The 13,699-nt window shown below is 44.9% G+C and overlaps 2 protein-coding genes across 21 annotated transcripts in view; both read right to left on the minus strand.

Moving 5' to 3' along the window:
- Positions 1-9,468, minus strand: part of PITPNM2 (phosphatidylinositol transfer protein membrane associated 2) — a 143,717-nt gene extending 134,249 nt beyond the window's left edge. For 4 of the 16 annotated variants that reach the window (XM_030025202.2, XM_030025201.2, XM_030025199.2 and 1 more), the window contains exon 1: positions 8,719-9,115. The gene's annotated coding sequence lies outside the window, so the exon portion shown is untranslated. Of the gene's footprint in view, positions 1-2,388; positions 2,525-3,233; positions 3,252-8,718; positions 9,116-9,354 lie in introns of those variants that run through there. The other 12 variants (XM_030025204.2, XM_030025206.2, XM_030025203.2 and 9 more) reach the window with 5 other exon arrangements.
- Positions 9,469-11,241: 1,773 nt separating this feature from the next.
- The window catches only part of MPHOSPH9 (M-phase phosphoprotein 9), a 32,416-nt gene continuing 29,958 nt past the window's right edge, over positions 11,242-13,699 (minus strand). For all 5 annotated transcript variants that reach the window (XM_041126112.1, XM_030025210.2, XM_030025212.1 and 2 more), the window contains one exon: positions 11,242-12,728. In XM_041126112.1, the coding sequence (XP_040982046.1) occupies positions 12,697-12,728 (32 nt within the window). In that variant the 3' untranslated portion in view covers positions 11,242-12,696. The remainder of the gene's footprint in view (positions 12,729-13,699) is intronic.

The raw sequence follows: 13,699 nt of genomic DNA on the forward strand, positions 1-13,699 counted from the left end.
GTTTCCACATAAAAATAAATTCTGAAAAAGCTTTGAAAAGCTTATCTACATGCATTCTTCTAGGAAGTTTAAGAGCAGGTTAAGTGAAATATGCAGGAAGGACTGACGTCTACAAGATCTACAAGTTTGCTGCAAGAGACCTCTGCAGAATACTTGAAAGGAATATTACCAAGGTGGTTCTCAAACAGTTGTCAAACTGATTTCAAGAGGTTTTTTTAGTGGCTCCAAACCTGTTTATAATCAGAAGCTGACTCTCCTAGCTGCTGGTACCATAAACTTGATTTACAAAGAACGGGACATCTAAAAGTCAAATTATATTCAGCCTTTAAACCAGAAATAAAAATACCCTCTGAACACAGTTTAGCTGATGATTTTGGTAACAATGTTTAAGATAAAACATTACCTCCTTTTTTTCAGTTCTACTTTGATAACAAGGAATAAAACACAAGTTCTGTCAGCAGAATGACATACAGTCAACAAAAGACAGCAGGGGGAAAAAAAAAAAGTGCTCTAACACATCTACCTTTGATAATACAGATGCTTCATCAGACAATGAAATCTCCCCTTTATGTCAAGCTCCTTTTTCTGCTGGGGGAACCGTATGAAGGAGAAGGACAGAAGGAGGACTGAAGGCAGCTCTTTCCCCTCCATCCTCTCTGCCCAGATGTTTTTGCAGACATGATGCAGAAGACCTGGCTCTTGACCTAATGAGGTCTACTGAAGGCCAGGCACAGAAGGAAAAGCACCTATAAAACACAGGGAGCAGTTTTCCTTACAGCTTTGCATAAATAGTTATTGCTGTTAGAAATCAGTTTATAAGACTATATAACTCTGAAAAGTTCTACTATCCAGAGTTTTCTTTCCCTGTACCCCGACACAGTGATGCTGCATTTCCAATACTACTATTTCTCTGAGCAGAGCATCAAGTGGAAATACCAAAGTGGACACCCTCAGCAAGGCAAGTCAAACCATCTCTTGCTCTTCTAAACAAAATGATAGATTAAAACTGGGAAGCCAGAGCAACACACAGAAGCTGTACTAAAAAGTTTAATCCTTCAAGTAGGCTTGCCCAAATATGCACTTCCCTCTCACAGTGGTAGTGTGTTAGATAAATGTGCCTTTTTGAAATGCCCATTTATAGGCATTAAATGTAAGCAAAAGACAGCATTAAAAATTATTCCATAGTCCCAAAACAGACAAAAGACATATTGTGACCATGTTAAACACATTTTTGAGGATATTTGATGAAAGACTTTTACCATCTGTTGAAGTTAAAACTTGGAACAATATTTTACAATCCAGATACAGGTTAGACAAATAATGCGTCCCAGGAGTTTGTATAAATGATGCTTAAAAACAAGGGACAGAAGGAAAACAAAACAAACTATCTGCTCTTCTCCTTCTCCATCGGTTTGCTTTGGTGGATCAGAAGCCTAAAACCATCATGCTAGCCCTGCTCAAAAAATAACAGCCCACCTGGAAACAATGAAGACGGAGCAAAACTAGAGACAGAAAACTCTGGGATTTTTACTGTTGCTTCTACTGAATTGTGACCTGTAACATTTCAGATGTCTGCTACTGGTTTACCCTTGTTTAAAACAGAAGCAATCCTCCACCTTTGCTTGTAAAAAGCACTGAAAGTCAGCCATGGAGAGTGCTACCGAGGAGATGAGGATGGCAGAGAAAAAGCAAACGAGAGGGCTTCCTCCCCCTTCTGTTCTTTTTCACAAAATATCTCCGAGTTATTTACATACTCATATCCTGAACTCCCCCTCCCGTTTCACAGTTTGCAGTTAACTCTGCATTCTGCTGGAGATAACACGTGTTTAGCTTTCAGCATGTTTAGGCTAGAACACCCTCTGAACATAACGCCAGGTCACCAAGCCCACAAGAGGGAAGTATTTCCAGATGCAGAGACTGGCTAGATGATAATAGACAGAAATATGAGGCTCCATCTCTCTGCCACCCTGAAGAAATCAACCTACTCAGTGAAGGAGACAACTAAACAGCTTGGCAACGCCTACAACTGGTGCTCAACCTCAGATCCAGTGAAAAGATGTAAATATTTAGATTTCAATTTCATCTGATATGATAAATATAAAATGTCTATTTCCTTCTTTAAAAAAAAAGTAGCATTAAAATAGGTAAGCCACCCACATAGAGAAAATGATTCTGCTTTGTTTCTACCTTTAGGAGGAGGTTATTTAAGTTATTAAGGTATTGATCTTGAAACAAATGACAATCACAAGTGAAGTTATTCCCATTGAACTGTCTTCTGACATACATAAAACATAATTACACCACATCTATATCAAAATACATACATAAGACTGTTTTGCTGTTAATTCCAAAATTCTAGTGGCTGATGGCAGCCCATTATTTTTTTACCTCTTAAGAAATGCCCACAGCCCTTCAGGGTTCCCTATGGAGTGATAACTCTGACTCCATCCCACATCATCTGAAAAAAGCCCCAGAGCGATCCACCAAGTCCCGAACCAGACTCCTTACAAGTAACCCATACAAGACACAGCAGAAGCTGAACTGCAGTTTACCACGGCTGTACTATAAAAACCTGAAATCCTTCCATAACCTTTTAAAGCACATAATGGAATTAAGGCCCCACTACACATCCAGAGTTAACACTCATGCAAATATCAAACTTCTTTGGAGCTGGAGATAACACAGCCTCGCCCCTAAAGCGCCAAGATAGGCCAAAGCGCTCAATGTGCTATTGTGATTACACACTCCCATCCTCCAAATTAGCTGTTGTGCCATTAAAGAGAAACGCCTTCTCAGGTCATTCCTCTGTGGGTTAAGTCAGCTAATACACTTGAATTAGTGTCCCAAAGCTCAGCAATTCTTATGTAAGTGCCAGCAATCCAAACAAATCAGAGTTAACTTCCCTGTCTATTACAAGAATCACTGCCACGATGACTAAATATGAAACTTTCAGCTGTTCGTTCACTATTATCTTTCCCAAGTCCTCCTAGTTATACTGCAACGATCAGATGTGCCTTCCCAGCTAGTAGTAAACTACCTCTTGTTTCATTACTGGATTGTCCGGACCTCTGCTCCCCCCACCCATGACAAGACTATAGAATCTGGTGGAAAACCCCCGAGCAGAAATCCCAATCTCTGACCTCAGACAGGAGACTGAGCTGTTTAAAGGAACAGAAAAGGATGAGTGGTAAATCACTTTTCCTCATCGCATCGAGGGAGTCTCTCCAACTTACCTAAGCTCAGCTGCTTTCCTGCAGAGGAGAGTTTTAAGGTTCCTGCTTACAACGTCAGAGCACTCGCCAACCTCAGCTGTCCAAACACAACAAAGTCAGGACTGTAAAAGCTGTGCAGAGTTCTCGCTATGCAAGACACTCAGTGCTCAGGGTTGGGTTCTTTTTGTGAAAAAAACCTTGAGGTCCACAAGGATGCAGATTTCTGGCTGTTGTAGCTCTTCAAATCTGTCTGAGCAAGATTTTCTGGAGGCTGTTTAAAAGCCAGAAGAAAAAAAAAAAAATCTAATTTGGAGTCCTCACACGCTAGCTCAGTAAGGAGAGGCTGAAGATCAGCCTTTGCTGCGAAGGGTTGTTGGAAGACACAGCTGCTGCTCAGGGTGCCCACGCTCCTACCCGGACAGCTGCCTTCTGCCCAGCACACTTCTGAATCAGCCGAGGTGTTTGCTTTACGTTCCTGTCCCTCGTGGCACTGCGGCTGCAGAGTCAGAGCGCTGGTATGTGCCCTCCCGCCAGGCAGCAGCCCAGAGGACGCAGGAGCAATGACCCCGACACCTTCACTCCTGAACTTGAGAGCACCCTGCCAGGGCCAACAGCTTTGCTGTAGCTTTCCACACCACTCATTGACCGGGGCTGCCTTAACCACCAAACCCAAGGTAACTGCACCCTCGTTACCATCCCTTGCATATGGAAGCCCACACGCAGGAGACGCTGTCTTCCCTCTCACTAAGAGGCACTAAATTTCCCCTCCTGGATGGTCTTTCATCGCAAAGCCAGCACCTTCTTGGTGGGGTCTCCGCAGATGTGCCCAAGCTCTCCAGGGCAGGTTTTAGCCCCGTACTTATTAGATTTCGTCCTGCTCTTTCATGGCAAATCATGCCGCTCCCTGCACCCGCAGAGGCTCAATAACTATTTATCTCCACTTGCCTAAGCAACCTCTTATTTATCCTTCCCTCTGAAGCTTGACTCTGTGTCAAACATACTCAGGAAGGGTTGCAGGAGCAGGAAGCAGCTCTGTCTCCAGATACTGCCATCTCTCAGGAGGGTCCACTGCATCCCCACAGCCACCCTTCAAAAAGAAAGATACCTTTTTCCCTACTGGTTTTGAAGTTCCCCAGTGTGATTTACTGAAGCATTTTGCTGTGAGCTTCTAGGGATATTTTTCTTTTTTTATTAAAAAAACCACCATCGAAACAGTCACACCAGCAAAACCCCTTGCCTATGGAAAATGCACAAGTATGACTGCAGGAGCTCTGCATATTGACTTGGCATCACACTGATTAAAACTCCTGAAGTGATAGGATCTGAGTTGGCCCCATGCTAAATTGTTTTGTTCTTCATACATTAAGAACATCTAAATATCATTCATTACTTTGTTCATTTAAAATTTCATAGGACTCCTGGCATGGACACCATGATTAGAGAAGCCACATTCCCTCTCAGTTCATGGGTGAGTTCACACAGACTCCTCTGCCCCAGTACAATGTTGTGGCATTTGGATTTCCTCCAACACCCAGGAAACAAAGTTAAAAATAAAGTGTTTTATTTATTCCCTCCCCCCACATTAATTACTCCATTTCAATTCACACTGAATACTACAGAACATTTTTGTTTATAAGATGCTTTCAGGCTCAAAATTAAATTTAGACATATCTTACTAATTTGTGGAGCTAAACAGAAATATTAATTGCGTCATACCCTATGTCGGCCAGCTTTAAAATTAAATTAGAAGGCATCTTCACCATTTAGAGGAATTGGCTATTAAGAAAACCACCGTTTTTAGATGCTGGTTTTTCCTTCTAAGAAAATAAAGAGAAGAAAGACGTTGATGTCTGTTCCTCTCCTCGAAATGAGGCATGTGTCTCAAATAAGAGGAAGCCTAAAAGAAAAACATCATGTGAAAAAAAACATTTCTCAATGGATTATGCTGGTCCTAGAACAGGACATTACTGTGAATATGCATGAATGGCATGAGTCAAACTACACTCAGGAGTAAGCATCAGCTTTCACTTGCCATCTTCTGAAGCCTTCCAGTCAGGCTGCCAAGACAGCAACTGAATGACAAGATTATTATTTGAATGCAGGGGGGAGATTAATGCTGTTTTGGACTTATAGGAGGAACCTTCTTTAAATTAACTTGCTTCAAGGATGTCCTGCTCCTCTATTTGGCCAACTCACAGAAGCAGTAACAAATTGAATAAAAAGAGACTATTTCTTTAAATTCAAAACCCCTTAGCACCACTGTCAGTTGTAAGTTTTGAGAACTTCTATTAAAAAAAAAAAAAAAAAATCAGGACAAGGTCTTTCCAAACTGGTCGCTGTCAACTAAAATGAGAAGTTAGATAAAACTCCCACATGCCAGATGGTAAATCACAATAAACGCTCGGGCTGTTAGATGCACAACAAGCGACAAACGCATTGATACACACCATCAGAAGCAAACCCAAAATAGAAAGGATATTTTAATAAGTTATCATTTGGGGGAAAAGATCCTTGTTAAGCTCATCAGAATCAAAAGTCATACATTGAGGGCTTCTTACTTGCCTCAACACCTCATGTAAGCATGAAGAACTAACAATTTTAGCAGTTACATTAGGCTAAGGGCTACTGTCAGCAAGAGCCCTGGAGTTCACTATTTAGACATCACTTAAGACCCTTTCTGCCAAGTTACTTAAAAAAATATTGTTAAAGGATACCAGGGAATGGTTTACTCAAACCATTACTATTTCCCCAACACAGATGCAAGAAAAAGTTATATTAAGAAGATAAACAGCTGCTACTGTATGCTGTTTAAATGGTAACAAAAGCATCTAAGGGCCATAAAGGGAATAGTAAGGGAATTAAAAAGCATTTTTATGCATGAAGATGGCTAACATCCGTACGTTCATTAAAGTGGTATCAACCATGCTTTTAATTAAAAGTTAGTGACAGAAACTTAAATATGATTGATGAAACCTAGCAGCCTACCAGAAGTCTGCTCTATCAAAAGCAAGAACAACAAGCTGCATTTCCAGCCCTTGCTTGCTCATTTCTCTTTCCCTCTCAGCAATGCTGCCACAATCAGAACACATTGCAAGGACAACAAAGCAGCATTCCTGTGAAAAACAGCAAGCCGGGACAAGTCTGCAACCATGCTTTCATGCTTGGCCATTCTTTATTTTGTATATCCCAAGGAGGCGTTTCAATAACCAAGCAGCCCAGGGCCAAGACAACGAGCTGGTTACCTGTCAGTATAAGCAGCTGTACAGCGATCTATCAACCATCGCGGGCATAAGGTCTGCCAAAGGCTGGGAAAAGCCGGGAAAAAGGCTGCCCTACAAACAACAGTCTCCTATTCAACAGTGGAAAAAATCACTCAGAAGCCAGCGCTGAACTCTGTAACGCAGTCTTCTTGTGTTACTCGGGAGCACAACGCAGTCATGACAAAAATAAACTACACGATAAAAATACAGCACGAGCAAAAAGATGTGGGCTCGGAGAGGGAATTAGTATGCAATAGGAGGATAAGGAGTCCTACAGGCCATAGATATTTCGACAGGCAATCAAACCACCTCCTATTTAAGTCCTGATGTCTGCGAAGACTAATCTATTACCGTTGTTCCATTGAACCACTGTCATGTACAGAGCTGAGCACGTGAAGATTATGTCTTCAAAGACTGAAGACGTTTTTTAGCATCCTATTACCCACTTAGCTGCTTCCAGACACACAGAGCACATAGAAGATGGAAGCTCTCACTTAAGAGCAGGTACTCACACAGGAAGAAACTTTTTTTTTTTCTTTTTTTGCTTAAATACACAGTTTAAATAAACTTTGCCTCTGTCATGGCATTTTAACATAAAATGTGACAGGACTGAATTGGGTGGCTGACCGAACAGTGCACTACTCTGAAGGGTTCCCCGTTCCTGGCTCTGCTAAGGATGCTCCAGCCTCAGGTTGAGTACCTCAGTGCACTCCTCTGTGCTTCCACTTCTTCAGTGGAGTGAGAGGGGTTGGCGAGGAGGTGAAGGGAGTGATTTAACCCTCCTGCAGCTGGACAAAAAGCTAAAGTTGTTCATGCTGTAGCCGGCTGCCATGGGACAGCAGCATACTCCAGAATGGAGCCCACGGTTGTTTGGGAGCACCAGGCAGGGGCCCTTCCGTCAAGTGACGGGGAGGCCAGGAGAAAGGACCACCAGGCCCAGCAGAGAGGATCCCCTCTTGTAACTCATCATCCAGCTAAGGAACAGGCATTCTTCTCTTTCTAAAGGGAAAAATCTCTTCCTCCTGCCCTCCCGAGGGGCGGCACCGGCTCAGGAGAAAGGCCAGTTTCCAGTCAGCCACCCAGCAGTTCAGTGACCACAGGGGGGTGGGTCTCAAGCCCCAAAAGCCCACGAGGTTCTTCCTCAGCTGTAATTAGTCAAAGGCGTTTCTTCTGTGAGGCTGCTGCAGGTCTCACCCCTCTTCTCCTACCACAGGCAGGGAGGCCGTCCCCAGGCAGCGCCTTTGCCCCCTCCTCACAGCCAGGCCTTGTCCGAGGGGCCGGTGGGCCACCACCTTCCCCACCGCATGACAAGTCTCAATCTGGTGCCTCTGCCAAAGCTGAATTCGTTGAAATTCAAGCCGGAGAGATGCAGTAACCGAGGCAGGAGGACTAGGAGGGCTGCGGCCAGGACGAAGGCTCTCCCACGGGCACGGTGCGCTTTGGCCTCGCACGTATGGCACTTGAAGGCTGCCGGCACGGTTCCCCGACATCCGGCACGGCTTCCTGCACGTCCAGCCACGACCTACCAAAAACGTTCCCTCTGCCATTACGAAACGCCCGGTGCAGAGGGTGCCCGTCCCCAGCTGTCAAACACCGACACTCAAACCACGACGGAGGGCAGAGGAGAAAGGTGCTTGCTGCCTACAACCCGCCAGCACAGAGAGAAAGGAATAACGGGATGGAGGGGAGTCTGAGGGGTGTAACACAACCAAACCTCATGAGTACACCAGCGCGGTATGCTAGGGCAAGGCTACGAATCCTTCGTTATTTTGTGTGCAATAACTAGGAGCTAAGGCAGCGTGCTGCTATGGCTGCACCGCCCGGAGACCCCGCGGCGCAGCAGACCTGTCCCTCCCTGTCATTTACTCCTGTATTCGGGAAACTTTTACCGCCGACGCATCCCGCTGGCCGCGGGCGGGCACGTAGACGGCCCGACCCCGCTCAGGCCGCGGGAGCGCCCGGAGGTACCGGCCGGCCACCCGCCGGCGCCACGGCCCGCAGGGGCCGTTCCTCCTCCTCCTCCGCCGCCCGCCGAGGCCCCGGCGAGGGGCCCGCCGAGCCACCCCGGCCCCTCGGGGGAGGAGGCTGAAGCCGCCCCGCGGGCTCGGCCTTCCCCCCTCACCCTCCCCTCGGGCCCGCCGCGGTTCCCGCCCCCGCTGAGGCACGGCCGGCCCGGCCCGGGGGGCCGCCAGGTGCCGGGGCCGGCCCGCCCCCCCCCCCCCCCCGCGCGTTCCCCCACCACGCACCGGCTGCTCCCGGGCGCAGCGGCTGCGGCTCCCGCTGCTGCTCCCGCTGCTGCCGCCGCGGCTCGGCGGCTGCCGCTGCCTACGAGTCGCTGCCTGCCGACATGCCCGCGCTCCGCTGGCATAATCCCCGGCGAGGGTGGGCCGGGCGCAAGGCAGCTCCTCACCCGCCGGCTCTGCCGCGGCGCGGGGACGGCGGAGGCGGGGGGAGGCGAGGCGGGCGGGCCGCCGCAGCTCCGCGCTGCGGGGGAGGGCGGGAGGAGGGCGAAGAGGCGGGGGGAAGAAAGCGGGGAAGGCAAAGAGCCCCGCCACCGGCGCTACCCCTGCTGCGGCGGCCGCCGGCCGAACGGCTTTATTCCCCCGCCCGCGCCGTGCCCACCGCCGCGGGGAGCCGCCACTTCCTTCCCCGCGCCGGGCCGGCGCTGCCGCACGGCGGGCGAGCGGGACGGGGGCGCCGCCTGCCGGCCGCGGCGGGAAACGTAGCCGGCGCCGGTGACCGCCGCCCGCGGGCCGCCCCGCTCTGCCCGGCCGGGGGCGAAGCCGCGGCGGCCCCCGGGGCGCGTTCGGCAGCGGGCTGGGTGCCTCTCCCCGGCTCCGGGGCGGGCGGGGGGCGCTGCGGCTCGCCGCCGGCGCTCTTACCGCCTTCCTCCAGACGCTGCCCGGCGCTGGGTTCCCTCTCCGGCTTGGTCCGTTAACAGGGCGCCCGCGGGAAGGGTAACTAACGGTTCGGTTGGGGGAGCCGAACTTCCACGGTGGTGGGTGAAGCCCCAGCCCCGCCTCTGCTCTAACCCAGCCCCTGGCACCGAACTTTTTGCAGACTGGAGCAGCGCTGGTTACTCCTGTAACTTTAATCTCTGCAAAGACTGGAAAAAAAATCACGAAAGGTTTAGCAATCATTTTATTCAGAAACCTCAGGAAAAAAAAACAGCAACAAAATCTGCTGTACCGTTTTAAACATCTGTCCGTTTCCTGTGGTGGGTTGTTTTTTTTTTTAAGGATGCATCACTTATGTTCCACTCTGCAAATGCAAAACACTACCAGCAACCAGCCCCTTGTTAAGTCCTGGATAATTCCAAACTCACCAGCTGCAAGAGAGGTGCACAGCTGATGCTTCAAGCTCTTTGTCTTCATCCTCAAGGGCTCCCCTGCACCTCACCAATTTCTGCTTTCTCGGGGAAGTTATGCCCATGCTCCGGGGCCAGAGCTAGCCTGCCTCCTAAATGAGTTTGTTTTGTAAACACTAACTGCATTGCCACCGTAAGTTCTGGTCCACATCACAGCTCTTTTTACAGACTAAGTTCCCAGTGTAAGGCAGATTATACCTAAAGCTATCAATGGTACAAAGAGACACTTCGGGGGTTTTTTTAATTTGCTTTTTAGAGATGTGGACAAATGGAAATTTTATTGTCCAAAGGTTAAACCTCAGAGCTGAAGGAGTTGTAATGTTTATTATCATAGAGAAAACTATGCATGGGAGTGGCTCATAAGGGCAGTCTGAGACAGATCAAAGCCTGCGGCTCCAGGTACAACCTAGTAGATCTGGAAAGGTGATAAATGCCTACATAGCTGAGAGGTGTCAGGTGGAAGAAGGCAAGAGGAAGATGATTAAAGTCCTCCTCAGAGGAAGCATAAGCTTCTGGTTCTCTAGAAGTCCTTATTTGTCCCCAAATACAGAACCAGGCAATTTGCTTGTGTTAAGGGGAAGAATTTTAAAAGGGATTTTAAAAAAAAAAAAAAAAAAAAAAAAGAAAAAAGTGTCCAGCAAAGTGCACAGCAAACACGCGCTTCACGTGCCCCACTTTTCGATGCTTCGGGTCTGATTTTCAGAAGCACTGAGCATTCAGGCCTCCCACTGATTTAATCTGGAACTGCAGATTCTCAACCCTTCTGAAGAATGAGGCCGAAGGCACCATACTGAACAGGTCACCCTAACCCAGGCATTTATTTGAAAAGGTTGTCCTAGAAGTTTACTAAGAGCAACACTTACTTTCCCCACCCCCCCCCCCCCCCGCTTCAGTATTATAATAGAACAGAAATAGCCTAAAGAGCTCCAACAGATGGAGGAGGACTTTTGATTAAAAAATAAATCCTGACTCACAATTCAGTTTTCTGGATGTAATAAAAAAAGAGTACATGAATATGAATAGCACTGGAAAGAATGGAGTGGAGATAAAGGGAGGTTATAAGGAAAGGCAGTGAAATAGCTGAACTGATTTACCTACTTGTTTCTAATCTCTGTCAAGAAAATTCTGTTTGTTTTTGCTGTAGTGCTGATGAAAGAAAACAAGACCATTAGTGGACTCCTGAAATTTTCCTGTGATGGATTCCCTGGAAAAATCCTGCTGGCTGAATGATACTTTTGAAGAATACTTTTAAATTGTACCTGTTAATAACTTAAAATGGTGGGAAAACTTCTTCAGCTCATTAGTAGTGCTGCACAGGGAAGTCAAAATTCTTTTTTCTTCCCTCAACCCCTTCTAAGTAAAAATTAGAAGTAAGAATATGGAATACCATCAAAACTGTACATCTGTTCGTGTAGCTTGGAAATATATTTGAGCAAGTTATCTCCAAACATCCAGGCCCAATTTCTACATTTTGGAGTAGAGGGGAAAATTAGTAACAAACATCCTTGACTTCTCCCCCAAATCTGATCTTGTATTAAAAGAACCCACAGGGCAGAAGGGGCTGCAAAAAATACAATTTTTCAAATAGACTGTGCATAGGTTGGACAGTTCTTCATCAAATATCTTAAAACACAGCACTCTAATTTTAGAATCAGACCTTCACAAGCTTCCTTTATGACAGCTATTCTGGCCTTATAATCACATCATTGGTGGCTAAACATCTTGAACAAGGACAGAATTTGAAACACAATATGATTAAAACCTACATTAACGCTGATGTAATATCCCAGAACCTATTATTGTTCTTGGGCAGGAGGAAAGAATCTAATTAAACATTTATTTAATATTAAAATACAAATTAAAATATCAATGTTGGACAGTAATTCAGCAATATCCCAACTAGCAAATATGTATTTTTCACCAAGAAAAATGCATGTATATTCACAAATACAGCTTGAATTTGATTTGGTAATGTACGTGATCAGAACACTGGCATGGCACAAAACCCAGCCTGGCATATTAAAACAGTAACTTTGATTAAGTAGTTACAGTCCTGGAGCGTCAGCTGGAGTTGAGTTGCTCACTGGGAGACAGGATGGCTGCTGTCAGTCTCGTGAATCCTGGTACTCGTGGTATCAAACCACTACTCACTGCGACTGTTGGGAGACATCAAATAATTTAGAGCAATATTTTCCTAACACAGCCAGCAGCAACCAAACGAGCAAAACACATACCAATCTGCAGCCAGCCAGCCATAGTGAAAGTATTGCTCACAGTTTTGTCACAATGAAAAATATCCATGTTATAAGGTTTAAATTAAAAGGATTTACTATATAACAGTAGTTAGCTTTAACACAGGTAATTCATGTTGCTTTTTGTATTAAAGTTCAAAATTTCCTACTGGCTAATATTTACATCATACCATAAATACATATAAAATGGTGAGGAAAACGAAGTGCAAAAGGGTAACACTATCATTTTCTGAAAACAAGCTGCCTTTTAGTTTCTTATTATAAATTGAATATCACTATTTAAAAATAATTAATATTTCTAAAAATATTACAATACAGGATAAACATTCATTTCTCAAGTGTAACAAAAATATGTTTAAAATATAGGTGGCTGTTTGAAGTACAAAATATTGCTGTTTGTAAAGGGTAACATGGTTGTAAAACTACTATTGAGGGTTTATAAAAATACAAAACAATTTGCATTTACTGAGTGCATAATTACATATTAGTGCAAAAAAAAAAAAAAAAAAGCATATTTCCATTCAAGACAGAATTGTCAAATATTTGCAGAGGTACGTAAAACATGAAATCTTTTCAGAGTCATGCGTATTGACCCCAAATCTCTATTAATCCTTTCCAAGCGATCTTCCAGGGCTTCCTAAAAGAAACAGTTAAAGAAAATTAAATAAAAGAAAGGAAACAAAAAAAAAAAAAAAAGAAGATTTAATAACATACAACAAAATCCAATGATCCTTCTAAAATGAAGAAACTGCTATTATTCCTATACTGAACTGGTATTATTTTTGATGCATTACTACCATTCAGTTAGCACCCAAAAACTAGAGCCAGACCTACAAACTTTTCATATTATTTTTATGTATGTGTGTGTATTTGTGGGTTGTTGGCTTTTTTAAAAACTGTTTCAGGTATTTTGTTTTTTTCCATGTGACTTGGGAAACTGCATGAGATAAACTTGACAAGAATTAGGACAGGCTGATAATTAGGGAGACACATTTAGGAAACAGCTGACTACTGTAGTGAGTGGCAGTATTGATTTACTGGAATGCACTTGTACTTTCAAATTGATAACAAGCCCTGGGATTACAATTTAGGAAATGCTGAAGTTGTAGGCCTCACAGAGACCTCTAAAACACAACTTTGAGACACTTGTTTTTATTAAGAGTCTGCAGAGCTTTACGAAGAAAAAAGCACTCTCCTGTATTCCACCTACACTACTTATTTTTGCCTTATTTTCTTCTTTGTACTTTCAAGTAGACAAAATCCAACCAAAGAAAAACTGAACTCTGCACTTTCTTCTACAGCACAACATCCTCTCTACAGCTTCAGGGATCTATTTCACAGTCACTGCATTTTCTTAATGTATTGCCCTTAACTACCTCTCAGTGTTATCACAAGAACAGACTATTCTTGCAGTAATTCAGAAAAATGCATCCCATGTACAAAAAATAGAAGATATAAAAGTGTCTTACGCAGAACATACACTATGTAGTATATATATGTATACACGCACATACTCTTTCTTTATATGCGTATATATACACACACTCACAAAACAAAAGTTGTCAGTTTGTGGCTGGGGGAATCAAGCGTTTGCAGGGCTAATTATTC

Source organism: Aquila chrysaetos, chromosome 9 (assembly GCF_900496995.4).
Source record: "Aquila chrysaetos chrysaetos chromosome 9, bAquChr1.4, whole genome shotgun sequence".
Classification (NCBI taxonomy): Eukaryota; Metazoa; Chordata; class Aves; order Accipitriformes; family Accipitridae; genus Aquila; species Aquila chrysaetos.